This window comes from Protopterus annectens, chromosome 6.part1, assembly GCF_019279795.1.
Source record: "Protopterus annectens isolate FY-2018-M chromosome 6.part1, PAN1.0, whole genome shotgun sequence".
Lineage (NCBI taxonomy): Eukaryota > Metazoa > Chordata > Ceratodontiformes > Protopteridae > Protopterus > Protopterus annectens.
In genome coordinates this window covers 464,154,654-464,181,968 of record NC_056738.1, presented here as the reverse complement: position 1 = coordinate 464,181,968, position 27,315 = coordinate 464,154,654, and the positions used below count along the sequence as shown (strand labels likewise).

The window sequence follows — 27,315 nt, the reverse complement described above, 5'->3', positions numbered from 1 at the left end:
GCCAGGCTTCTGGGTACAGTGATAATCTTCCCCCGACTGCCTCCAAGGAGGGACAGCCGGGCAACATCTCAGGGATGCTGAAAGGGCTTGTCAGAGAGAGGCTCTCTGCTTCCCTGGTTTTTTGGACCCCCTCTGCCTCTAGAGCGCGTCTGTTGTTGTTACCCCTCTGCCTCTAGGGGTAAACTGACCACGTGAATCCGGCGTGACTCCTTGGGATTTGGAACCACATTTTGCCACCTTTCTGTCCTTTGGGGTAAGGTCTAGAAGGTGGAAAACGGACTCCTGGCAGAAAGAGTCTTGCCGTCCTGCTCACACCTGGTCAAAGTTTCCTTCACTTGAGGGCCAAACAAAGCTGACCCATCAAACGGAGAATTTGTGAAGGACGCCTTAAAGGGATCTGCAAAGTCACATAGCCGCATCCAGGCTTGGCGTCTAAGAGCCACACCTGTACCTGCGGCCCTACTCCATCAGCAGCATATGATATTAGCCGCATGGAGGAGTTTGCAATGGAATTAAGGGTTCCTAGCTGCGAATCAATTTTTCCTGAGCTCCTGCAGCTGTAGGATCCTGAACAACATCACCTAGCTCCTTAAGGATATCCCTTTGGAGTCTGGTGAAGTGACATAGGTAATTCAGCGAGCAAAGGTCGCTGAGGAAAACATCCGCCCTATCCATGGTCCTAGAGTCCTTATTAGGAGGATGGACGGGAAGGATCTGCAAGTTCCTTCTTGGTGGCAGCAGCCACCACCATGGCATCAGCGGGGACACCCTTAGTGAGGAATTGCTTATCACACGGGCAGTAATAAATTTTGAAGGCCTCCTAGGGACTGGCTCTACAGAGTCAGGAGCAGCCCACGCCTTCGGGCAATAACCTGCATAAAGGCGGAGACACCCAGGAGGTGGAGGGCCGAGATCCAAACGCCTCTAGGTATACTGACTCATCCTCAGAGGGATTATTGGTGGGCCAATTTCCTCTGTCTAAGGAGTTCTAGGATGTCTGAGAAGGAGATATCCTCAGAGGGATCTTGGGGATCCCTCTGACTCATCAAAGTCAGTATCTGAAGTGATAGACTCGGGAGTCTACATGTTTCCTCTTACAAGTCCTCTTCCTAGGAGGATCTCCCAAACATCAGGAGAATCCTCGGAAGAGGGGAAATTACCAATGGGGAAACCTGAGGCGGAGGATCTCTGGGTCCTGTAGCAAGAGAAGTGGCAGAGATGTCCACAGGCACTATAGAGGGAGGAGCTAAGGGAACAGACTGCTGGCTGATACCAGTGGCCAGCACACTCTTCATCACCTCGAATGCTCCCCTCCCAGGAAGGTCCGAGAGAACCCGTTCGAGCTAGGAACTCCAGGGACCACCGAAAGGGAAGTCTCCGAGGCAGATGTCGGAGCCGAGCTCACCAAGGCCGAGGCTCCAAGGGGAAGAGCGGGTTCGGACAAGGGTCCGATGCCACTCACCCCCTCGGAGGAGACCATGGAAGCCCGGCCACCGAATCCCTCTAAGGAAGGTCTCGAAGAGGAGATAAGAGTAGAGGCTGAAGGAACAGAAGGAGGTATCTGTCCCTCAGCCGTAGCAGTAACCATTCCCGAAGACTCCAACTCCAAGCTCTGGGGTAGAGTTGAAGGAGGAACTGCAATGGGGTGTGGACCAATAGTCATCTGTTGAGACGGACTATGTAACATTTGGGCCAGTGCCTGTGACTTAAGTAATCTACTGACCACTCTCTCTAAGTCATGGTCAGAAAGCCTGGATGACCTTGAAGATCGGCTCCGATGGCTCCGTTCCGAGAGGAGAGGCGAAAATATCGGCTCCAAGGAAGGAGACCTAGACCTCTTCCTTGAAGGAGCCATCGGAACCGATGAAACTATTGAACCTGTCGGAGCCGACAACTTATCGGAGCCGACAGGTAGCTGATGCATCGGCTCCAGCCGGAGCCGATACAGCCACAAAGTAACGGTGTCGGAGCCGATCGAGCCGACACCGATGCCTGAGCCACATGGTGGTCGGAACCGATCGGAGCCGACGTGGTCGAACCAGAATCGGCACCGATAGCCATCGGTGCCGGGTTAAGCCAGAATCGGCTCCAGCCGGAGCCGATCTCGACTCAGAACGAGTCGGAGCCGAGGCCGCAGGCTTTGACACAGAAGCCTGGGCCTTGGAAGACTTGGCAGTCTTGGATGGAGCCGACTTAGCCGGAGAGCCCTCCGGCAAGAAGGCCCCTCAATATTAACTTATTTCTTCTTTCCTGCAGGACTCTCTGGCTGAAAGAATGACATATAGCACAGGAGTCCTGCAGGTGAAGAGGCCCCAGGCAATACAGGCAAGAAGTGTGACCGTCTGTCAGAGACATCTTCTGACAGCACGAGTCACACTTCTTAAAGCCTGAGACCCTTTCTTTAGACATGGTGTAAACACAAGCACACACACACCAGTCAAAGAATTTAAATTAAATATACCAAAAAGGTATAACTAGAAAACACACACACACACCCTAACAGGGGGGGGGGGATGGGATGGGTAAAAGTCTGACTAAAAAAATAAGAAGAGACAGAGAATTTTCTGTCAGAAAATGTTTAAAACTAAATTAAAACTAACAATAAAGGTTTTTTTTGTTAAAGGGGGCTAAAATAGCAAAGTAGCAAATCACTTACCAGGAGCTGGTAAAAGGAGGACCTCATCAGCGAAGCGGCAAACGAGATCTGGGTACTTACTGCCTTGCATCATGGGATATGGGGCTGCCTCGAGCTGGTAAAAGTGACTCTCGAGCTTAGCAGCCGAGGATCGGCTCCGAACCCATCAAGCAAGAATGAAGGCGAGATTGACAACTTAACATCATTTATTTCCCAGCTGGAATAAAAAGGACAGGATTAAAACAGATAATACTTCAAGCAGTTGCCTTTCATCAAGGGCTTATGTTATTGGCAGGAGACTGGAATTTATATTACATGGAAGGGGGATTAGTTAGGGGTCCAAGAGCAAAAAGACAACAGAAAAGGATTTATATTTCAAAGAGGGATGAATGTCATGAAACAGAATGCAGAAAGATGAAAGAAAACTGAAAAGAGAGGATAACTTTTTAAACACTAATTTAATGCAATTTAGGGAATACAGAAAAGGAGTGTGGAGTTAAGAGGCTCTGACAGGAAATGAACTCAGGGAACTGGAGAATAAATAGGTTCATAGGTAAGTACTAGGCTATCTGCTAGAGGACATATGTAAAACCTAGCCAGAATGTGTTGGCTTTCACCGCCCCCTTAGTTTAGTTCCCTGTGCCTCTGTCCAGCAGAGCCATTAGTTCCCTGTGCCGCTGTCCAGCAGAGCCACAGCAGTGATCCCCGGGGTAAATTTTCTGCTTCCCATCCACTCGTCAAGGTTTCTCTTGAAGAGTGTTAGTGAGGGGCTCTGCCTAATGTAGACTGGAATCCTGTTCCAAAGCATGAGGAGTCTCTGGGATAGGAATCTATCCCTCCAGCAAGTCCTATTTATCGTTATGGTGAGGTTTAGATCCCTAGAGCGTGTGGCTCTCGGGGATTTGTTTTTTTTAAGTGGAGCATGTCCATCAATTCTGGGTTGGACATGGCCTTGTATGTCAGGCAGAGATCAACTCTGAGTAGGTAGTACGCAACTCAGTACAGCTGGTGTTTCTTCAGTCAGGCTGCATAGGGCATCTGTTTGAGGCCAGTAATCCTCTTGGTGAGGTACTTCTGTGGTCTTTCCAGCTGTTGCAGGTGTTTTGTAAGGTACATCCCAAATGGGGCGTTGTTCTCTATGATGGGTCTGATGAGTGATGAGTAGAGGGGCACAATAACCTCTTTTGCTCTGGATGTGAACCCTTTTGTGATTAGGTGGGCCGCATAGAAAGATTTTCTAACCACCTTGGCAATATGATTATCAAAGGAGAGATTACTATCTACTTGGGTCCCCAGATCCCTTATTTCATTTTCTGTATTTTGGGGACTACCACGTATGTGGTAGTTCACTGGTACTTTGTTTTTTCCAAAGGGGATGACTATGCACTTTTTGGCATTTAGCTTGAGGCCATGATTTTGACACCAGGTATCAGTCTCAGTGAGACCCTTCTGGAGGATGTCTGTATTAGCCCGAGAGTCAATTATGGCCCCCAGTTTGCAGTCGTCTGCGAACTTGGTCAGCCATAGTCCTCCTGTGCTTCCTGTTCCTCTGAGAAGTGTATACCGAACAGGAGGGGTCCCAGGACTGAGCCCTGGGGGATGCCAACTGTAACCGGTTTAGAGTCGGACCTAGAGCCTGCAACTCTCACCGTGTGGGTTCTATCTGTGAGCCAACTGGCAACCCATCTCGTGACGCAGGGCTTTATGTTCAGGCTGGTGAGCTGGTCTATAATACCAAAATGGGGAATGGTGTCAAAAGCCTTTGCGAGGTCTAGGTAGGCTGTGTGGACCTCCTTTCCCTCGTCTAAAGCCTTGGTAACTGTCTCAAAGAAGTCCACGAGGTTTAGGAGACATGATCTGTCCTTAAAGCCAAACTGGGTAGGGTCCAATGTTTGGAGATTCCCAGTGTCTCTGTTAATGATTTCCATGATGATGCGCTCCATAGACTTGCAGACCAGGCTAGTCAGGCTTACAGGGTGATAGTTCCTGGGGGCCGTTGTGGCTCCACCTTTGTGAAGTGGGATAACTGTTGCTGTGTGCCACTCTATGGGTACATAGCCTGTAGAGAGGCTGAGTTTGAACAATGTATTTAGGTGAGGGGTTAGTTCATTTTGGAGTTCATGTAAGACACAACCTGGGACACCGTCCAGTCCCACTGAAGCTGTGTTTTTGGCTTTGGATAGGGCTGTTTTAACCTGTGTGTCAATGATTGCTGGGGCTCTACATTCTTCTGGTATGGTTATGGGCCCTTTACGGGGTGAGAGGGGGGGTGAAGTGTGCACTAAACCTGTCTGCCAGAATGTTTGCAATATCAGTCGGTTCAGTGTATTTTGTGCCATTCTGCACTAACTGAGAGCAGATCTGAGAGTTTCCACTTAGGTTCTTGACATAGCTAAAGAACGATTTGTGGTTATCTTTGGAGTCCTTGGCAATTTTTCTTTTGAAGCTAGCCTAGGACGATTTTATGAGGGATCGTAGTTTCTTGCTGATACTGATCAGGGATGTCTTTCCTTCTTTGGATTTTACTCTTTTCTGTACTAGTTTCCTCCTATTATTGTATAGCTTGTTTATGGCAGGGGTCCACCAGACTGGTTTCCTTTTCTTGGAGGAGTGAGTCTTGGTTTTGCTTGAGATAGCACAATCCATGCATTCTTGCAGATGCTCATAGAGTGCCTTTGTAAGGGATTCAGCAGCTTGGACAGCGCTGTCCTTTAGCATCGGGGCTGTGAACCTTTCCACCTCGGTCTTAAGTAATGTGAAGTTTGCTTTTGAAAAGTTTTTTACAGTGGTTTCCTTGCTTGGTGGTGGGGGCGGAATGTAGATATCCAGAGTGATTAGTCTATGGTCTGATCTAACCAGCGAGGGGTTGACATCCGATGTAGAACACCGGTCGTCCATGTTGGTGATGACCAGGTCTAATATGATGTCACCTCTGGTGGGGGTGTTGACCAGTTGATCCAAGGTGTTTGAGTTTATAAATTCTAGGAAGCGCTGGGCAAGGGACTTAGTACTTGAATAGTTCTCCCAGTTAATGTTTGGGTAATTGAAATCACTCAACATTAGGGCGCCTGGTAGGACCTTCATATTTTCCAGCATCTCCAGAAAAGTGGAATGGGGGTCCTGGGTCATGGTGGGTGATCTGTAATATCTTAAGGAATAAATAAAGATGAAATGAATAGCCCCAAGACTGCAATTTTTCTGATAATACATCAAAGTTATAAAGACACTGCTGGGGAAGTTGAGGCAGTAGAGTGTTGAAAGAAGTGTAGTGAAGGTGAAGGATCCCATGACAGGGAAGTTGTGTAAAGAATGGGGGGAAATTGTTAGAATATTGTTTGAATATGACAGGACTCTATAAATACTACAGAAGGGAGATGGAAACTGAATATGAAGATTTGGGAAACATCTTCAATGTTTGCAAATCTCTAGGCTAATGGCAGGTGGTGGTCAGGACTTAATCAGGTTGATAATCCAAGAGATTAAGGAGCAGATTTGGAAGTAGGCCATAAGTAACCTCCCAGAGCTAGATGGGTTTCCTGTGGAAGGAATGCAACACATACATTATTGTGATCAGGCATGAGATATTTAATGGAATATTACAGGAGAAGAGTATACCAGAGGCATGGAAGAAAGCAGTAATATCAATAATACTAAAAAAACTGAACCAACCAAGCTAATCCAAGCTCCTACCAGCCAATCTCAGTTATTAACCATGATCATAAAATACTTTTGGATACACTGATAAATATGTTAGTGCAGGTTCTTCCCAGAGTTACAGACACAGAATACTGTGGTGTTGTCAAGGGCAGGCAAACATTTAGTGACCTATTAAAGACACACACAACATACAGGGGGGCCAAGAGGGAAAAATGAAAGGCCGTCAATGACAGGATAGGATACAGAGAAGGCCTTTGAGGGAGTGAATTAGAGATATCTGAAGAAGATAATGCAATAAAATGCAGAGCACGACAGAATTTATTATGATACTTTAAGAAATATATAGGTATCAATAGCAGTGATAAAAGTCAATGACAAGATGACAGTGGAAATTAGGAGAGGAAGATGGACTAGGCAGGGATGTCCTCTCTCCCCACTCTTATTTGTCATGTACTTTGAACCATTAGCACAAAAATAAGACAATCGAACATTAGGTGATGGAAATGGAATGGAGGAAAGAACAAACTGTATATGCTTGTGGATGTTATTTGTACCCCACCAGTTTGGATGAGGATGTTCCATAACTGTTAAATATTGTGAATCACTTTACACAGTGGTCTGAACATATGAAAATGAGAACAAAACTACAGCAATTTGTGTGAATTAAGTGCCTCAATATAGGTTAGTGAAAGACTATTCGCTGCTTTGGAGTCATACAAATCTGAAGTATTTGGGAATATCATAGTCAAGAAAGCCAAGGACGTCCGAAAAGAATCAGGGAAGTAAGGAATAAAACTGGAAACATGATAAAGGGGTGGAAAACTCAAGAGTAGATTTAGATTAGAGAGTTCATGCAGTAAAACTATTCATTATCCCTTAACAGTATACACTGTTCACACATTTAGATTTCGTCTAGCCAAGAAATTCTGGGAACAACTAAGGAAGGAGATAGCAAGATATACAGTGGAGTGACAAAGGTCCTAAAGTAAACTGGAAGATGATGATTCTTCTAGAGAAGGAAGGAGAAATGGAGCTTCCACATTTGCATGAGTATTACAGGGCTGCCAAGATACTCAGAAAGTACATTTGTATAAAATCTTACCATAACAGTATATGTCCCTCTTCATCGTTGCAGTATTCTTCATGTAAGGGATTTCCTGCTAATGACAGCCCAACATCTGGCCAGTATACCAAAGCATTCAGCTCTTATAGGTGTCATAACAAATGCTCTTTGTGCAAGGTGTTGGGCATAAAGGCGACATATGGATGCAAACACTCAGAACTGAAAATAGCCTCAGGATGAACAGAACACCCTCAGAGACAAGGAGGAGTATGTGCATCCAGAAGGAAAAGCAGCAAAGGAAAAAAAAAGGGTCCTTTGGTCAGGAGGGAAACAGAACCCAGGGCAAAAAACAGGACACAGGTGAAACAGAGAGAGAGAGTGCGAACACTGCAACAATGAAGAAAAGGACATCTGCTATTACGGTAAGATTTTACACAACTGTGCTATGCCCTTCCATATCACTGTTGCAACAATATTCTTCACATAAGGGAGAGTACAACAGCTCAAGAGTAAGCCTCGGAGGACAACACACAGGCACCCACCACAAGGTCATGCAGAATAGTCCTGGCAAAACCTGCCCTGGCCCTGGAAATAGCATCTAACTTGCAAGGTTTAGTGAAAGTATGAACAGAGGGCCAAGTAGCAGCCTCAAGAATAGAGCTGGTACCCAGATCCTTGGAAAGGCACCAGAGGAATCAACTGCCCTAGCACAATGTGCCTTTACAGACAAAAAGAGAAAGTCCTAGAATGAAAAGAAACAAAAAGCTGCTCAGTTTTGCAAATAACTGTCTAAATAATATCCGGGCTGTCTATGCAAATTCAAGTGTGAAGAACCTTCTCAATGCAGGACTGCAGAGAAGGAAAAAGAAGGATGATGAATAGACTGATTAAGGGACAACTACTTGGGCATGAAAGAAGGATTAGTAGAGAGAATCCTGTCTCTATGAAAACCTGAAAAAGGAGACAGAGCCATGAGAGCCAGAAGTTCAGACATTCTCTTGGCAGAAGTCCCAGCCAAAAAGAGAGTCTTCTAAGTATAATGTTGTAAGGAAGCTGAAAAAGTAGGCTCAAAAGGACCCTGGGACAACTTTTCAAGCACAAAACAGAGGTCCCAAGAACGCAGAATAGGCGTCTTGAGAGGCCCAATAAGAAGGACACCTTTAAGGAATTGCTTGACCTCAAACCTAGAGGTCAGAAGAGGATTCAAGGGCAGACAAGCAAAAAGTGCTGACAGGTGTGCTGTAACTGAACATGCCAACCCAGCATGCAGCATATCACACAAATAAGAGGTAAAGTACAGTTGTGCCAGAACTTATCATAACAGTAGATGTCCTACTGATCATTGTTGTAGTATTCTTAACAGATGAGTTGTAACTCACTGATGTGCTGTCAGGCTACCAAAGCGTATCTTTGTACATTAGGGTGATGACCTCAGCTCTTAATCACCAGAGTATAAGAGCGAACGTACATACGAGATCCTTCGACTATCTCCAAGCCAGCAGCAGCTTGAAGAAGACCATGGAAGGAGAAAGGTCAGCTAGGAGGAGCTTAGGTTGAACAGGGTATGCAAGTTCTCCCTCAATAGGAAATATCCTGCGATGTGACTGTGTATGCAAATGTAAGGCTAAGTGTTAATGCCATCGAGAAGAGAAGTAATGAAAAAGGGGGAAAGGTGGGAGGGAAGGACAACTGCAACAGTGATCAGTAGGACATTACTGTTATGTTAAGTTCTTAAACAACGGTACTATGTCCTGACTGAGTCACTGTTGCAGTATTCTTAACAGCTGAGTGATTCCCAGAGCTGCAGAGAGACAGGGTGGTAGGTTTAGCAGAAACAAGTAGAGGAGAAGTTCAGTATATCAGAGAGAATAGTTCTGGCAAACACTGCCCTGGACCTTGGCCTGTTATCCAACCCTTTGTGAAAAGCACCTGAAGAAGCTTCTGCTTTAGTGCAGTGAATGTTTGGCCAGGAAGGTAAAATTTGTCCATGGTGCGAGTAGCAGAAGAAAATAGCCTTTGAAATCCAGGAGGCAATAGGCTGTTTGGAAACTGGTTGCTGTAGCCTGGAGTCAATAGAAGAAAAACAGCTGATCTGTTTTTTTTTTGATAATGCTTAGTCTTGTCCAGGTAAAACTTCAACTGCCTGTGAACATCTAAAGAGTGCAATATTCATTCCCCTCTATTCTGAGGGTTGGTGAAAAACATAGGCAGATTGATTGCTAGGTTGAGTGTAAGTTCACTAACCACTTTTGGCATGAAGAATGCATTGGCACAGAGGTTTACCCTATCTTTGTGGAAAGTGAGGAGAGGAGGAGTAGCCATAGCAGCATGGAGTCCTGCAATCCCGCAGGCTGAAATAAAGGTCAAGAGGATGACTGTTTTCCAAGTACAGAATTTTAAAGTACATGAAGCAGCAGGTTCAAAAGGAGGTAAAGTTAGCTTTCCAAAACAAAAGTAAGCTCCCAAGGAGGAGCAATAAATTCCTGTGAGAGTTTAAGATGCAAAACTCCCATTAGGAAAAGTTTAACCTCTGTCTTAGACATGAGAGGGGGGCTCCAAAGGTAGGCAAGCATTAATGGCCAGTAAGTGAGCCTTAATGGAAATAGACCAGCCATGCATGAAATAAGTCACACAAGTACTGAAGTACTGTGGGGGTGTCTGCTAGAAGAGGTTGGAGTTTGCTTTTAAAGCACCAGATGGAAAACCTCTTCCATTTGGCCATGTAAGACTTTCTGGTGTTAGGTTTTCTGGCTTCTTGTAGAATCTGAACCATCTGCTCAAATTAAGTTGTGTCTAGTAGTGATCAGGATGAGAAAGTCCAGACTGGGATGAACAAGCTGTCCTTTCTGTTGTGTGATTAGATCTGGTTTTCTATGGATTCTCCAAAAGTTTCCCTTTTAATAGGTTAAAAAAGGACTGGGAATTAGTGCTATCTTGGTTACAATGGTGCCAGAAGTAGAAGTTTTAGGTATTCCTTCTAGACCTTGAGGAGGAGCCTTGGGAGGAGAGATAAAAGTGGATATGCATAAAGGAACTTCTCTATCCATATCAAAGAGAAGGCATCTATTCTCCAAGCTTGAGGTGTACGATTCCTTGTACAGAACACAGGAAGCAGGTGGTGCTTGGAGGAGGCAAAAAGGTCTGAGGATTTCCCCATCTGAGAGTGATAGCTTTGAACACCTCTGTGTTAAGTGACCATTCCTGAGGATGTCCAAAACTCTGCTTAGGGAATCTGCCAACACATTCTTTGTAAAGGAATGTATGTCGCTGAGAGGCTAGGTGTCAGATCTCCTGTGCTAGCCTGCTCAGAGGGCAGGATCTTGTGCCTCCCTGTTTGCTTATGTACCACATCACCATGGTGTTGTCTGTGTGTACCAGAAGACTGCCTGGTTTCCACAGGTGTGAGGAGATCTGTAGGGCTCAAAGTGCCCTAATTTCCTTTAAGTTGATGTGTTCTTTGACTACATGGGGAGTACATTCCCAGTGAACTCTGCTGTATCCTAACCAAGCCCCCCCCCCCCATTGCCCTGTCTGAAGCATCTGTAAACAGGACTTGGTTGTCTGCAGATGGAACAAATGGGAGACCTGGGTTGAAAGTAACCTGGTTGTTCCACCAAAGGAGCTTCTTCTGGATGCAAGGAAGGGGAAAGTTGACATCAGGAGGGTGAGAGTGCTGTGACCACACCAATTTCAAATGACACTGTATTTTCCAAATGTGTAATTTGGTGAGGGGCAACACAGAACTGGTGGCAGCTATGAGTCCCAAGGCCCTGAGAGCTTGTCTGGCCAAGCGATGATTCCAACTGGAAAGCAGTAGGAACTTGCTGGCTAGTGAGGGGATCCTCACTTGAGGAATGGAGGCATGCATGGCAGACATGTCCAAATGACATCCCAAGAAAAGCTATTGGGAAGGGATGAGCTAGGACCTTTTACAGTTCTTGGAGAACCCTAAGAGTCAAAAGTTGTACTGTGTAATGAAGGTGCTTTAGAAGAGCATCCCTGGATAAAGCCAAGATTAGAAGGTCGTCCAGGTATGGGACAATCTGAATGACCTGAGAACAGCAGAAATCCACTACTGGGGCCAGTCACTTTGTGAACACACTTGGAGCTGTAGAAAGACCAAAGGGTAAAGCAATAAACTGAAAATGTTATGACCCAGTAAAAAAAACTAGACATTTTCTACAATCTGGATGAATGGGAATATGAAGAAAAGCATCTTTTAGGTCTAAGGATACCAGGAAGGCTTGAGGGAGTATTAAAGGCAGAAAAGTTCAGGGACAGCATTTTGAAGGAGGGTACTCTCAGAAAGGTTTTTAACATGGAAAGATCCAGGATGGGCCTCCAATAGCCCTCCTTTCTGTGGACCAGGGAGAGACTTGAATAAAATCCCTTTCCTGAATAAGATGGCGGAACTACTTCTATGGTCCCCTGGGACAGTAAGTCTTGCACAATGAGCTCTCTGAGGTGTATCTGGTCTGAAGATTGGGAAGGAACTACTTTTGGAGTTGGACTGTTTTGCCAAGACATGAAGTAACCCTCCTTGATAATTCTTAGGACCCACTTGTCTGAGGTCACTCTCCCAGACAAGAAAGAAAAAAAAAAAAAAAGTTTTTGTGAGAGTGGGGTGGGGGGTGAGGGATAAGTAGTTACAGGGATCTGCTGAATGAACTGAGGCTTCTCACAAGGGGTATCCCTATAAACATTTTGAGGAAATCTTTTCTTGGGAGCCTTACTTTGCCTATGTAAGTCCTGGGATCTCTCTTGGCAAAGGAAGTGGATTTAGTTGGATAATTTCTGTGGTACCTGGGGTACACAGTGGACAGCAGGTTTTGACTGCAATCTTTCATAATTTTGCTCTATTCCTGCAAAGCCTTGAATAGACTGGTACCCTGTGAGCCAAAAAGGACTGCCATTCAAAAGGTTTCATCATGTTCTGTAAGGTTTCTCCAAAGTAGGCCTCTTTCAGGGAGGAGTCTGGAGAGAGTGAACCTCCCTCATCTGATGAAATCTGTTTAGATGAGTGTAACCATGACAAATAATCAAGGGAATGATCAGAATCCCTATATGGTTCCTCATCAGAGGAAGAGGAACCTATGGCCTGTTTATATGGAGTGGTTTGAGAAGTCACAAAGGAAGGAGGCTTTAGAGGCATGCTTGCCTTGAAGAGCCCCTGAGAAAAATCAAACCATTCTTTTTCCCTCGATGCAGAAGGGGACACCAAAGTCTTTATGTTTTTTTTTTCTTTTTAGAGTTGACATCTGCCTGAATCAGTTTAAGAGGTTCTGAACCTGGGCACACTTCTATCATGGTTCTGGGGATCTCTTCCCACACAAGGATCGGAGGATTTCCCGAACGGTCCTCCAATACAATGATTTGTGGTTCATCAAAGGACTGTTGTCTGCAAGGCCTCAGGAGCCGAAACGGCCAGTAGCAGGGTCAGTACAGGACTCATGAGAAGTTGATGGGAGTCCCGCTGGCTCAATCATCTCAGCGGGTACAACCGCTTTTAAGACAACAGGAGAATCCTCTCTTGGTCTCTTAAGCTTTTTCTGTGGAGGAAGGCCTACCTCTGGGGCTTCTAACATACTGAACTAGGCTAGGTGTTTTAGACGCTGTGTCTCAAGAAAGGTTAAGTGTGGACAGACTAAACCGCAGGGTTTTAGGAATGAACAACTAACAGATGGAGCAAGATTTATAGTTGTGTTCGAGGCCTAAACAGAACAAGCACTAGGTGTGCAAGTCTTTGTTCAGAATTTGTCTATCGGACTCGCACTTAACCCTCCTGGCGGACATTTAACAATCAGCAAAACATACAAGAAATCAAAAGGTTCCCCAATGGGGCACTTATCTCATCTGACAAGTGAAGCTATATTACCTAATGACCAAAGAATTATACTCCAGTGGATGCAACGTCCTGCATTCAAGCTAGCGGCAATATAGTCTGAGGATCTCGTATGTACATCTGCTTTTATACCCAGATGCCTGTGAACTAAGGTCATCACATGGATGTATGAAGGTAAAGCTTCAGTATACTGGGCCTGACCATGATGAGCTGAAACCCATCTGTTAAGAATACTGCAACAATAACAGTCAGGACATCCAGTGGAGCCTTTACTGATCGGGGATCCTGATGGGGAGAGAGGCACCAGACAGAAAATCTTTTCCATTCGGACATGATTTTCTGGTAGTGGTTTTCCTGGCCTCCTGCAGAACCCAGAGCACGTCCTCAGAAAAAAAGTGACTGAAAGGGATCAAAACCCTATCATCCACAGTGAAAATCTGAAGAGTGAACAAGTGAGGATGGACAAGAGACCCCTTGTTTTGTGTGAGAAGATCCGCCTTGTGAGATAACGTGTGGTGATGGCCCCTGGTCAAGTGAGAAAAAATGGGGGAACCAATGCTTTCTGGGACAAAAGGGAGTCACCAGCAAGATTTTGTGAAAGTCCTGCTTGGTCTTGTGCAGACCTCATGACAACAGAGGAAGGGTGGGGGTGTAAAGAAACAAATCCCTTCCAAGGAAAGGACAGTGCATCCACTTTCCAAATCAGAGGACTTGGGGCTTTGGAAAAGAATAGAGGAAGTTTTGCCTATTCAGAGGGAGGCAAAAAGATCTACCTGAGGAATACCCTTGCCAATGGAAGATGTCCAAGAACAGTTCCACTTTATAATCTCGAAATACTGAAATCTCGAATTTCAGTATATTGAGACCATAAAGTGGAATTTTTTAAATCCCGAAACTCCATATGCATGAATCAGGAAATGTCAAATTCGCGGTTATGGTGTCTACCACTAGACTGTGCTCTGTATTTGATGCTGGGTGTAGTGTGTGCAGAATGTATCATGTAGTGTGTGAATTTAACTGGTATGTAAGGTAAGTGGGTATTTTGTTGGGTTTTAGGTATGTGTTTGAGTGTATGTCAGTGTGTTTGGAAGTTTTATCCGTGGGTTAGGGTAGGCAGGTAAAAGTATGAGCGTTTTTAAGTGTTGAAAGTGGTGGTGTTTGTACATTTGTGATGTGTGTGTGCGAGGGTACTGTAGAGTGCATAGTGGTGAGTCTGCTGTCTTTTTCTGTTTGGTGCAATCTCGGAGTCAGTATATATAAGTAGGGGGGTGTGAGGGGTGCAGTCCCCCACATGGGGGTGCAGGGGGGCTTGCTCCCTGCTTATATGTAGTGTATGTGTACCTGAGGTTCCACTTTATAATCTCAAAATACTGAAATCTAGAATTTCAGTATCCCGAGACCATAAAGTCGAACGTTCCAAATCTCGAAACCCCAAAACCGCGAAACAGTTTGTGTGTGTTTTGTTTGTTGGTTTGTTGTAGTGTGGATTGGATGATGTATGTGTTGTGTGGTGTATGGTGCATTTATGTTCGGGATTTTCTGTTTCGCGGTTTTGGGATTTGGAACGTTCGACTTTATGGTCTCGGGATACTGAAATTCTATATTTCAGTATTTTGAGATTATAAAGTGGAACCTCAGGAACACCTGTCTGTGAAACATTCATTCATGACTTGTGTTTTGGACCTTCACAAAGAGTCTACCACTAGACTGTGCTCTTGAGGGCACTTGATACTGGACAGCTACATATCAGATCTGAAGGGCTAGTCTGCAAATAAGATAGGACTTCATGCCCCCCCTGCTTGTTAATATACCTCATCACTATGGTATTGTCTGTGAAAGGGGACAATACAACTAAAGGAACCACACCATGGTGAACCAGAGTAACCGTAAATACAATGTCAACCAAAAGTAAAAATAAAGAACGGACTCTGCAAATGTCTAATACTCAGCAATTATGTTGTTTTAGCACTGAAGGATCAGTGATCCAAAAGCTTTGCACTTGTATTTGATATTAAAGTTAACTTCTGAGTATCAGACATTTGCAGAGTCTGTTCTTTTTTACTTTTGGTTGATATTAAAACTTTAAGGGGCTCAGGATGAAAGAGGGAACGAAAAGCTTGCAGAGCTAAAAGGAGAGCCCTCATCTCTTTTACATTGATATGATGACTACTGATGAGGAAGCCAGAGAACTTGGACCTTTGGGGGGGGGGCACAAGAACCACCCCACCCTGTTTGAGGCATCTGTAAAAAGCTTCTGAGTGAGGAATGGAGATTGAAAAGGAAGCCTTGGATTGACAGAGTTGATGAACTGGCCTCTGAAGCTCAGGTTTCAGACAAGGACAAAAAGAACCAGGAACACCAGGTGGTACGAATGTTGAAGTCACACCGATATGAGGTACCACTGAAGTTTCCTCATAATGAGCCTAGTGAGATAGAGAGCATGGGAATGGAGGAAACCATGAACACCAGGTCTATGAGAAATTTCGTGACCATAACAAATGACAGAGGAAGAAGGGATTGAAAAAAGGTTATGACAGAGCCTCAGAAGCAGGAAGAGATGCCAGCATGGGAACTGTCTGAAGCCAGCATCTGAGGAAAATATGATCCTAGGAAGGTATATCAGAACTGACTTCTGGAGGTGTATGATGAACCCCATACTGTGCAACACTCAAACAGTAAAGTGGAGATCCTCTGAAACAGGCCGCTGAGAGAAGGAGCTTGAATAAAGAAATCATCTAGATAGGGAAAAATCTGAATACCTCAAAGCCTGCAAAAAGCAATGACAGGAGCAAGGAATTTGGTAAATACCCTTGGGGCAGCAGAGAAGCCAAAGGACAAAGAATTGAAAATGCAAGGAGGAGACAGAGAAATGTAAAAATTTCCTGAAAACTGGTTGGCTGGTGATGTGAAGGTATTCATACTTGAGACTGCAGATACCAGGAAGGCCCGAGGAAGTAGAAGAGAATTATAAGGTCTGAAGGAATAACATCAGAAAGGAAGGAATCTTGAGAAAGGTATTGAAGCATGGAAAGATTCAGAATTGGTCTCCATATACCCTCCTTTTGTGGAACCAAAAACATTCTGAAATAAAATCCCTTCCCCACCTAGGTGGGAGGCATGGCTTGAATGGTGTCCTGATCCAAAAGATAGAGTGAAAAAACTCCAGGAAATGGGAAGCTGTTCTTGAGGAGGTTGAGAAATGCCTGAAAAGATAGAAAGGGACTTCCAATCCATGAAATATCCCTAATTGGATCATGGACAGAACCCCAAGAATCTGAGGTGATTCAAAGCCAATTTGGATAGCCAGGGAAAGGTGGAGGGACAAGTGAACCTGACCAAGGGGAGGAGGAAGCAAACTCTTAAATAGAACCAGGCTTGTCCTGAAAAGAAGGTTCTGGGAGACAGAAGTCTCAGTGGACGTAGCAGGAGAAGAACACTGAGAACACTTCTTGCCCTTAGGAGGGAGAGGCTGCCTACGGACAAAGGCAGACTTGGAAGGATAGCTCCTCTGAAACTTAGGAATAGCAGAAATAAAAATATGTTTCAGCTTTTGCAAGGCCTTGCCCTTATCCTGGAGGGACTAGAATATGTCAGCAGCAGCAGTCCCATAAAGGTTTCTGTTAAGCAAGGGAACATCCAAGAGTTTGGCCTTGATATCATTTGGCCTTGATGTCATCAGACAAAGCCTGAAGGCGAAGCCAAGAATAATGTCTCATGACTGAACCAAATGCAACAGCTCTTGAAGAGGCATCAACTGCATCATAACTGCATTTGACTGAACAGTGATCAACTTGCTAAGTGGAGCCCATCTGGGAAAGGCCAAAGCCTTCCTCTCAGAGTAGAAAGATCAGAAATCACCTTAGAAACCTGAGAAAGGGCAGTCAAAACATACCTGGTCATAAAAGAGTCTGGTAGTTAATGGCCCTAAATGACAAAGTAGCAACAGTGCAAACTTTCTTGCCCAACCTTTCCATAGCCCTACTATCCTTATCAGAAGGCAACAACTTGGATGGCTTGTCAGAAGAGATTGATACTAGGGAAGGGTCAGCAGAACAGCATTTGTAAAGAAAGTTGCACTCCTCAGGCACCTTGTAGAACATATTTGGCTTTTTTGGTGCTGGAGGCTGAGAGTGAGGGGCTAAAGGAACTGCAGAAAAGGTATTCAAAACAGCAGCCAAAACATGAGAAACAGCAGATGGTTTGGGAAACTCCAACTGCAGGAGCTCATAATACCCTTTTATGAAAATCATAGACCTAGAAACAATCCCACTTAAAAATGTCCATCATACAGGCAATGGTATTCGCAGAGGAGAAATCTTCCAAAGGGGAGTATAGACTTATAGAGTCCTCCCTTCTCTGAAATGTAATCCAAGGGAGAAGGGATCTGGGAAGAATAAGTTAGGTATTCTTCCCATGAGTCCAGATCCTCATCTGAGGAATCCAATTCCCTAGGCCTCTTGACTGGAGTGTAAGACCATGAGGAGCAGAAACAGAGTCCCCTTGAGGTGGCTTCAAGGCCAAAGTATTAAATAAGCCCAGAGTGAAATCTTGCCATTCACATTGGAGATACTTCACAGCAGGGGAAATATGCTTTGTCTTTTCTTTCTTTTCTTGCAGGACATCTGTTCTAAACACTCTCCTCTCTCACTAAATTCTGACGAATCCCCCCTCGGTCTCTTGATATCAGCAGAGATTCCCCCTCAACGTTACACGTACAGATGTTTGAAAAGCCTCTGAGGACATGCAATAAGTCAGATCCATGCCAGCCTCATCTGGGGTCCTGGCAAAGGAATCCAAAGCAAGCATAGGAAGGTCTTCAGGGCCTTTACCAGCATCTAGAGAGACATCTGGGGAGGCAGGACAGCTGCCAGATCGGGCTTGACTTTTTTGTATTTTTTCTTGGCAGAAGGCTGGCCCTATGGGTGAGCAGATTCCTCCATAGCAGCTCGAGCCAACAACTTAAGACATGGGTTCTTCCGGGTAAATGGACAAAGAGGAGGGGTGACTACACAGGGTCTTAGGCACAAATACCTGTCAGAAATACCACCTTGCATGACTGTGGGAAAAAGGCTAAAACCAAAAACACCACACACTCCCTGCACCAAATATATATATATATATACAAATTTACAACAAGACCTCCTCACCCACACAACACACCCAAAGGGAAGGGAAGGAGGGGAGGAGGGAGCAGACATGTGGATGCTACATCTAATTTATGTACAAACATGGTAGGTACATACTTGTTTTGTACTTGCACATTGCTGCAGTGCTACTGGAACTCAAAGCAAAGCAGAGGTAGGGGAGGGCAGCAAGTAATCAGGAGGAGCAGACAATACACATGCTGCCTGCAAAAAAGCTGTGGCAAAAACGCCCCTAGATTAGAGTAGAGGAGGAGAAGGTGAGGTGTTAGAGAGTATGCATAGAACTCCAAGTAGCTGCCTCCAAAGCATCCCTTAGCCCTAGACCCCCCTTGAAATAGAAGTAGAAGTGGTTTGTAGAATGGTGGGATGAGGCCTAATCCCAGCATGATGGATGATGGGAATGCCAAATGCAAAACAAAATGCAATGCAAAAGTTTGTTTACTTGTTGTTTGCCCTGAGAAAGAAACTAGCAACAAAGAAAAAAAAACAAACAACAAACTGCCAAAATAACATGCCTCCTTAATATACAACCTGTAATAAAAAACTAATGTAAAAGCCATCTAAAGTGTCCCAAAATCTTTTTTCTTTTTTTTTTTGGATCTGCATAAAGAAAGTTTTGAATAAATTGGTTAGACTTAACAACTTTAGGAAGGAAGGAAGGAAGGAAGATAAAGGAAGGTAATGAAGATACCCCTTCCTTCAAAAAATCAGGAGGCTCAACACACCAGGGCCTTCCTTCAATCAGCAGACCTTATTGCAGAAATAATGGCTTCCATGAAAAATGACAAATATTTCTCAGATCTAGCAGTAGCAAAATAGTCAAAAAGGGACAAGAGTTTCTCCTCAGCACAAAAAACAGGTGGGGTCTTATATTCTTTGCCCCTCTAAGAAATTGCTTGAACAAAGGATGAGAAAACAATGTGGGGTCACAATCATAGTGAGCTGAAATTTTGCAGCAGCATGATTAATTGAAGAGAAGAACAACCTTTTGTCCAATAACTAAGTAATTATTTGAAGCCACACTCTTCCATTTTCCTCATGCATACTTTCTTGTACTAGGTCTTTCTGGCTTCCAATCACACATTCAAAACTTGTTGAGGAAGCTGAGACCTGTTTCCAACTGAAAGAAAGAGCATCCACTTTCCAGGCTGTGGATGAAACCATCATTGCTTGCCTGCATAGAGGATAGAATGTGTTCCCCTTGTTTGTTGATGTACCACATGACAGTTGTGTGTTGTCTGTTATCACCACACCTGCCCTAGAAAGTAAATCCTTGAAAGCCAGTAATGCAAACTGGACTGCAACATCTTCCCAGTGTTATGTTATGATGATCAGTCTGGCTGGCAGGCCACTTGTCTTGTATCCATTTTCCATTCAGATGAGCTCCCCTGAATGATGCTGAGTTAAGTACCAGAATACAAGATGCCATGAAACCCTAAGCTTGAAGGACTGTCCTTGCAGTCAGCCCGACTGATGATGATAGTTGGATGGAAGTAAAGAAAAAGATCTTGTTTGTCCGGGGGGGAAAAAAAGGTCTGCTGTGCTGTATTCAGTCTCACCACAAAGAGAAAGCACATTCTTGAGAACTAGAGAGAATTTATTTTTTCTGGAACAGAAGAATACAGCATCAATACACTGCTATCACATATTCCAAATGCTGAAGAAGCACGCCCTTCCCTGAGCCAGATCCATCAATCAGGCAAGGATAGATATATATTCCTTTCCTTTTAGCCTGAGCTAAAGAAGAAGAGCCAGAACGGCAATGCAGAGAACTGATAATGAGAATTCCCAGCGAAAAAACAGATACTTCTGCAAATTAGTCTGATAGATACAAGGTAAGCTTCCTTGAGATCCAAAGTTAAGTTACCATCCAGTGATCTTGCCCAGCAGAGGTAAAGCTGTTGTAACGCCAACATTTTGAAATGTCCAGATCCAGATAGTGTGTTGAGGATAGACAGATCCAATGGTTGGCCCCTATTTGGAGCAACAGAGAAATTTGCTTGTGAGCCCTGCCTTTGTTGAGGAGAGGAGGAATGTCTGGCATGCCTTTGAAAAGGAGGCAAAAAAAAAAAAAAAAAAACCTGTGAATGATATCCAATACCCATCTGTCTTGGGTAATTAAAATTAAACTCCCTTGCCCCTGCCCCACCAGAAAGACTGAGCAGGTGAACTCCTTCTAGGGCCTTAAAGAAGACCTACCCCTAGACTGGGAATCATAAGCAGGATATGTCCACCTTGGTAGGCCAATTTCTCTACTAAACTCAGAGAGGCTGAACCTGCAAAAAATTTTTTAACAGTCTGCATAGACTTAGCCTTGTCTTCCATTTTTAGAACAAGAGGCCTGCACAGCATCAAAACCACATTGCAAGAATGCTTACCCACCTGTTCAAAAAAACATGACTACTCTGCAACACTTTACAGCATCTACCTTAGACTTTAATTGTGAAAGGAGATAATTTTGTATTTTTCAACATGTGACTGGCAATTCAAAAGCTTCTCATGGCCAAAGTGGAAAAAGTACCACTTTTCTTCCCCATCTAATCCAGCCCCTAAGTCTTTATCTGGAGAACAGGATTTTAAACACAGAAAGCTTAACGCTAAGCCTTTCCTTTGAAACAGTTTAACTGCTTCTGCATTGGACCATGCGCAAAAAGACTGAGACGCCGCCGGCGTCGCATTTGCATGTACCCCTGACGCTGACGCCTGACCGCAATCTATCTTGACCCGGCCAGCCAGCCACTTTTTTTGGTATTCGGGCCCATCAGACTGGGACAGACCACTACCCAAGTGCAATGTGGTATGAAGAACATCACCCAAACAAAATGACACTGGTGATGACAATCTTTATGGGGAATCTGCCCCCACACTGGCATCTTCCCTTTCTGGATGACATAAACACAGCACCACACAATAAGAAAGGAAGAGAAGAAAACCCAAAGGGGCACTTATCTGAAAAAATTGCTCAGTAACCAGTACAGTAGAAGTCCATTCAGACCGACAGACAATAATGGTGTTTGATCAGCGGCAAAGAAGTTCTGAAGGGTTTGTATACTTAAGTCATCTTTATGCTCTACTTCTTGCACGGGGAGCATACGTGTGACTTTATGGCATCTATAAGAGCTGAAAATTGGTATACTGGCCAGACCTTCGGCTATCCTTGGCAAGAGATCACTGCAACAGTGACATGGAAGGACATTAATAGCTATGAACCAAAATGGAAATGCATAAAGTTTAAATAGGGAAAGTATACTTTAATAACACAGAGATTAAATATTTGGTCATAAGCTCTAGAAACTGAGTGCAAGAAATATTTCTTGCGGTTAGTTTACAGAGGGTTGAAGATATTGAAGGCAAGAAAGTATCCTACTTGTAAATCTGAGATGTAGTGTATAGGTTTAGTTAAATAAAAAAAAAATAAGAGATACCCTCACATTAAAAGCAAAAGGCGGAAGTGAGAAAGAAATGTGTACTTTTGGGGTCAATTTAGAGGAGACAGCAAAATGGACTGAGCAGAATTTATGGAGAAAAATAAACTAATCAGGCAAGCTGTAATGATGTGTTGAGGGGGAGGCTTGTATGGAAGCCTGGGGAAGTATAACAGTGAAATAAAAAGAATAAACTTGGAAATGCCTGAAATAGTTAAAATACTGATAAAAACAAGAACAGAGGGGAAGATTAACAAGAGATTAATAAGCAGATTATATAAGGTGTTAATAAAAGATGGTGGAAATATTAAAGGTAGACTAATACAGGCAAGGTACAGGATAACAGAGAGGTGATTACATATAAAAATTGCCTAGAAATTTGCAGAGTTCCAAAGGTTGTGACAAAGTCGAGGGCATTCAGAATATCTGCATAGAAATGTTTGTATAAATATTTATGAATAGACTATATAAAATGCTCCCCAGGGTTAGTCAGAATGCTGGAGATGCAAAGCTATGATAGGAGACTTGAGGCATATTTTTGGGCATGTGATACACTTGAAAGGATTAAGCGGGAACTGCAAACTCTAATCCAGAAAATGTTACAACATGAATAGGAATTACAGTTGATAAATTTCTACTTGAATTGGGTAGAAAAATTGCACGAGTAGGCCACATTAAGGCATTAATAGTACTGGTATTGATCATACCCAAGAAGGCAATAATCAGACAACAGAACTCTAATCAGGAACCTAGTATGTTAGAGGTGGTAAGGACAATGGACATTATATGGAAGATGGAACGGAAAAGTATAAGACATAAATCAGATTACACAAGACAAAATGGGCAATCTGGAAGCAATGCAGGAGTAAAGGGGGGTAGGGTTAAGAATGAGGAGATGGAATAAGTAGTGAATAAAAACAACCGAAATATCAAGGCTTGAGGAGATAAGTGGTGCAGCAGATAATTTTGTAGTACAGTGATGGAGTGCGTAATAGTGTGAAAGTGAAAAATCATAAGGTTGAATAAATTATGCTGTAACTTTTGGGACTGGGTTGTGTCCAATATATAAATCAGTAGGTTGAAACTATTTTTAAACATTATCAGAAAATGGGCCAATCACCAGGGGAAAGCAGTGCACCATGCATGAGGGCTGCTCAGGAGATGTAAGGTGTGCTTTGTGTCAACAAAGCAGTAGTGCTAAAAAAAAAAAAATCTTCTAACCCCTGTTGGACCTGATCCCCATCTCTCTCACCTCCCACACCTGCTGTTCTACAAAGCTAGGAGTTATGAGGAATACATGAGGCAAAAACAGATGGGGGACTGCTAACCAAGGACAGGGATAGGGTAGGGTGCGGGAAAAAATAATGATTAAAACAAGCTTCTCTGTTCACTCAAGTAAATGTTTATAGAGACAATAATCCTTATGGGCCAAAGGGTCATAGCTGGGGTGCTCCAGTATGACGTGAGGGCATACTACATGACTAGCTCCGAGGTAAGGATAACCTAGAGCTCCACAAGCTTCCTGTTCAGAAATTCTATCCATCATTCCTGGGAGGAAGAAAAACAACATCATAGCCAGTCCAAGCTGTTCCTCATAAGCCAGAGTGCATCTCAAAAAGTGGTAGTTTAAAACTTTTCAAGGTGGCTAAAAAATAGTGTGCTCCTTGCATGCAGATAGGGTAATAATTACAGCATACAGCTGGAGGAAAAGATACACTCAATGTTAGATCTTATCAATTCTCACATTTACACTTACCAATTTTTTTTCTTGAGGAGGGTGAACTGTTCTAACTCTGACAATATCTAACTTAGTCTTAAATGAACAAATAGTACTTAAGAGTTCTAGTCAGATCCACAATATTTGAATGCAGATATGTATCTACTACGTAAATATTACAGTAGAAATATATCAATTTTAAAATAAGTGAATATTACCAGGATTGCAAATAAAAGTTTCATATCACAGTAGCAGGATTATGCTAATTTCTGCAGGATTCATTTCTACATAAACAGGCAGAAATTAAACCTCTTCTGCTTCTAAATCACATTTTACTAATCAAGGAACAATTCACTTACTTTAGTTTAGGTTTTGGAGTGCTTAAGATGCTTTCCGTTTCTTCAATGTCTGGGCCACTATCACTGTGGTTGTACATCTCTAAACTATCGTAGAGTTCATCTAAATCTTCTTCTACTTCCTGGATCTGCTCCCGAGAGACATGTTCGAGACCAAAACCAACCTAAGCATAAAGTGAATAATTATAAGCATTCAACTATTAGAATGATATAGCACTTACTGCAGCAAATTTCAAGAAAAAGAGTACAAAACATGAAAAACAATATTTACAATAATATACCTCAATATAACAAAGTACTGAAAATGATACAATCACAAGCCAAAACTATAATTCGTTACAAAGGTAAGGGGGCAAATTCTGATGGAGTTTTTTTTTTTTGAGGATAGCCTCTTACATCAGTTAATATACCTGTGAGCAGTCTATGTATATTCTGCATCTATAAAATACAATGGGATGGGGTAAATTAATTTAATCAATTTAAGGGAAATGCTTTCTCAAAACAATATTCTTGTGTGTGATAACAGAAGTCAAAGAAAGAGGAATGGCAGGGAATTTTTATGGTCAAATTAACATAAGGGGTGGACAAGTCTAGACCCACTTTGTTTTAAACACCCCACAGCAACACTGATGGAAAAATGAAATACATGTTTAAATGGCAGTGCCAACTTTTTGTATTTGCTACAGAGAAACTCTGACAGTAACACTGTAACCATTAACAGAGTTGGCAATAATAAAGTATTAGGAACATATATGGTGAGAACGTACTCCGTAAACTTTTTAGTTCTGTAGTTAATACACTTCTTTGGGACACTGAGCAAGGGCAGAGCATCCTTTGGGGTGTTTTGCTGATATCCTTCTGGCTAACTTAAAACAGTTTTGGTACGTTTCTATAAATAGCTCCACACTGTGTTGCAAGTAGAAGAAATATCATTCTACTGGAAAGATGTTTGACAAATTCATTTAGCTATTCTTAATTAACGTGACAGTCTGATAGTGACTAATACTGGTTTCAAACTGGTTATTCTCAGTCTCTATTGGTATGTACGGACTTGGATCAATATTTAATTTAAATTGTATTAGCTGTTATCCACAGCATTATCTAAATTCAATACATCAATATAGTCCCAAGCCTGCTTTAGCCTTATCATTAAGCCATCTCATTAGCACTCTGTTTTCTTACACAGTGCATCAAATGCCTCATGTTTAATGGCAACCTACTTCTTCTAATACATACTGATTCCAGCAGAGAGACATACTAAACTGGTGAATAGTGTCTCAGTCTTAAGCATGTTTGGTAAACAGTGCAATACCACAGTACCATAACATTCATTCTGACATATGCTATGGGAACAAAAAGAAACCCTGCCTAAACCTCCTGAGGTTCCTAGCCATCTTCCTAGCTTGCTGTAGCTGCATAGCTAAAATACTAACAACCACACACCACATCGACACCTTCTGCTACTGGAAGTCACATGTTCTACCAAGTTTGTACCTTTAAGGAACCATTATCTGACAGCTGGCTTAGGGGATTAAGGAGCTGTTAAAAAGTTGTTTCAGGTGGGTCCAGTGGTGCAAGATTTGATTCCCTCAACTTCCATTGCCTAATTGTGTGCCTCTCAGGAAGTCACTTAACCAGACACCACACTCGGGCTGAATCTGAAAAAGGTCCATGGAGATCAGTGCTCTACCCTGGAAAACAAACAAATACTGCAGCACACCCTCAGCGGTCACCAGGTTTGCCAAGATTAGGGTGACAGCTGCCTCTCTAGTGCTAGGACAGGGGAGGTGAACATGATCCTTAGCTCCTTACACCATGAATGATTTTAGGCATTCCATCCTGTGAGAGATACAGACAGAGACACTGTTGAGTACTCTGCTAATGACTTTGAGGAAGTCAAAGTTTGGGCAGTGAGCTTAATTCTACCATCAGCAAGAATGATGTTGTAATTGCAGAAAAAAATTAGATTAAATTACTGACAAGTAAATGTGTGTCATTCTACAGGATTCAGTGTGTGCATCAGCAAGAGATGAAATGGCTAAAACACAGTCCCCACTGAGCTACTTTGTGGCATACAGGGCAAAAGCTCTGACTAAGCTGCAAGCGATCAAAGTTTGAATAGTTGACTGTACGCCTTTAGGAGTGGTAGTGGTCACCTCTGGCTCCTCTTGTCCTGGGGAGGGGGGGTTCTGGCTCAATCCATGAATGATACCTATCAAGAATACTAACAGCCCTGTCGGCCAAGAGAAATTCAGTGTGTGAAGCCCTACTTTACCTCACAGGGCATCTATAATGGAGCACAAAGAGCCACTGTGGGGGAGAGGTGCTCAGTCAGGGAACAGGGTATGCCGCTCCTCTGGGCCAGCAAAGCTGGATCACTCTCTACTACCAGATTCCCGCTGTAAGTGGATGAGCTCATGATTTATTGCTGGGCAAGAATGAATGGGCCTGCCTAGGAAACTCTGGCACCAGTGATCGCAGAACAAATTGGCCTACTGAGAAGCAGGTAGGAGAACCATCGGACACGGTCTTGGGTTATTAAAAATAAAATACTCCCTTGCTTTGCCAGGAAAGGCCTGCATCTCTCACCCCCTCAGTTTCTGTATATATGCTAAAACTATTACAGTGCCTGTTTTAGAATGAGATCCCCGATAGGCATTGACAGGCATCCCAACACAGCAATGTTGAATGACAGAAGTACATGTAGAAAATATCTGAACTTGTGGCCTTCATTACCCTTGAAGGTATCAGCACTTGTGTAACTACAGAAACATGGTTCCTGTATAGTAAGAGCACTTCCTGTATTCCAGTGTATAATGCCTACCAGGCATTCAGATCCACTGGCAACTTTGGCGACAATCTGTACTTACTTAAAACCTCTCTAACACTTGCCAGATTCATGTGAATTTGGAAATGTCTGAAGTTATAGTAGCTCCTAATAAATGATCACATTACAGCCAATTACAGAATTTTTTACAATCCTTCAGAGCATGCAGATTATATTAATCAGTTAGAAAAGTTAACCACTGAAGAAAATATCTTTATTTTTAATGGCAACTTCAAATGTCCTTGTACAAACTGTCACATACACACTACCAACAACAAATATACCCAGAGATTTCTGGAGTTCATAAATACAAATACACTTGACCGAACTGCCACCTGTGCACAGGAGCTGTCAGTCTTCTAGGATTTATTCGCACTAACGTACACTCCGCTGCACAAATCTGCTTGCTATCCCCTCTTAAGTCAAACCTGAAAATCTCACAATTATCCCTGAAAACCAGCTTTACTGCACCTTATAACTTCATCATAATTTCAGGGATTACTCCAACACCAGCTAGTGCTCTTCAGTCTTCTGGATAATCACACATAGTATAGCTGCTAGCAAACCTCATACCCTAGGCTACTGCCTTCCCCACTGTCTTTTACTCAGTCTTACAAATATGGGATATCATACTCATCTAATACAAGAA

At 43.3% G+C, this 27,315-nt stretch overlaps 1 protein-coding gene across 1 annotated transcript in view; it reads right to left on the bottom strand.

Annotated features, from left to right (window-relative positions):
* Window positions 1–27,315, bottom strand: part of PACS1 (phosphofurin acidic cluster sorting protein 1) — a gene marked incomplete in the record, with an annotated part of 1,397,033 nt that overhangs the window by 628,925 nt on the left and 740,793 nt on the right. The window contains 1 exon segment of the mRNA XM_044075887.1: window positions 23,843–24,003. Coding sequence (XP_043931822.1) covers window positions 23,843–24,003 — 161 coding nt within the window.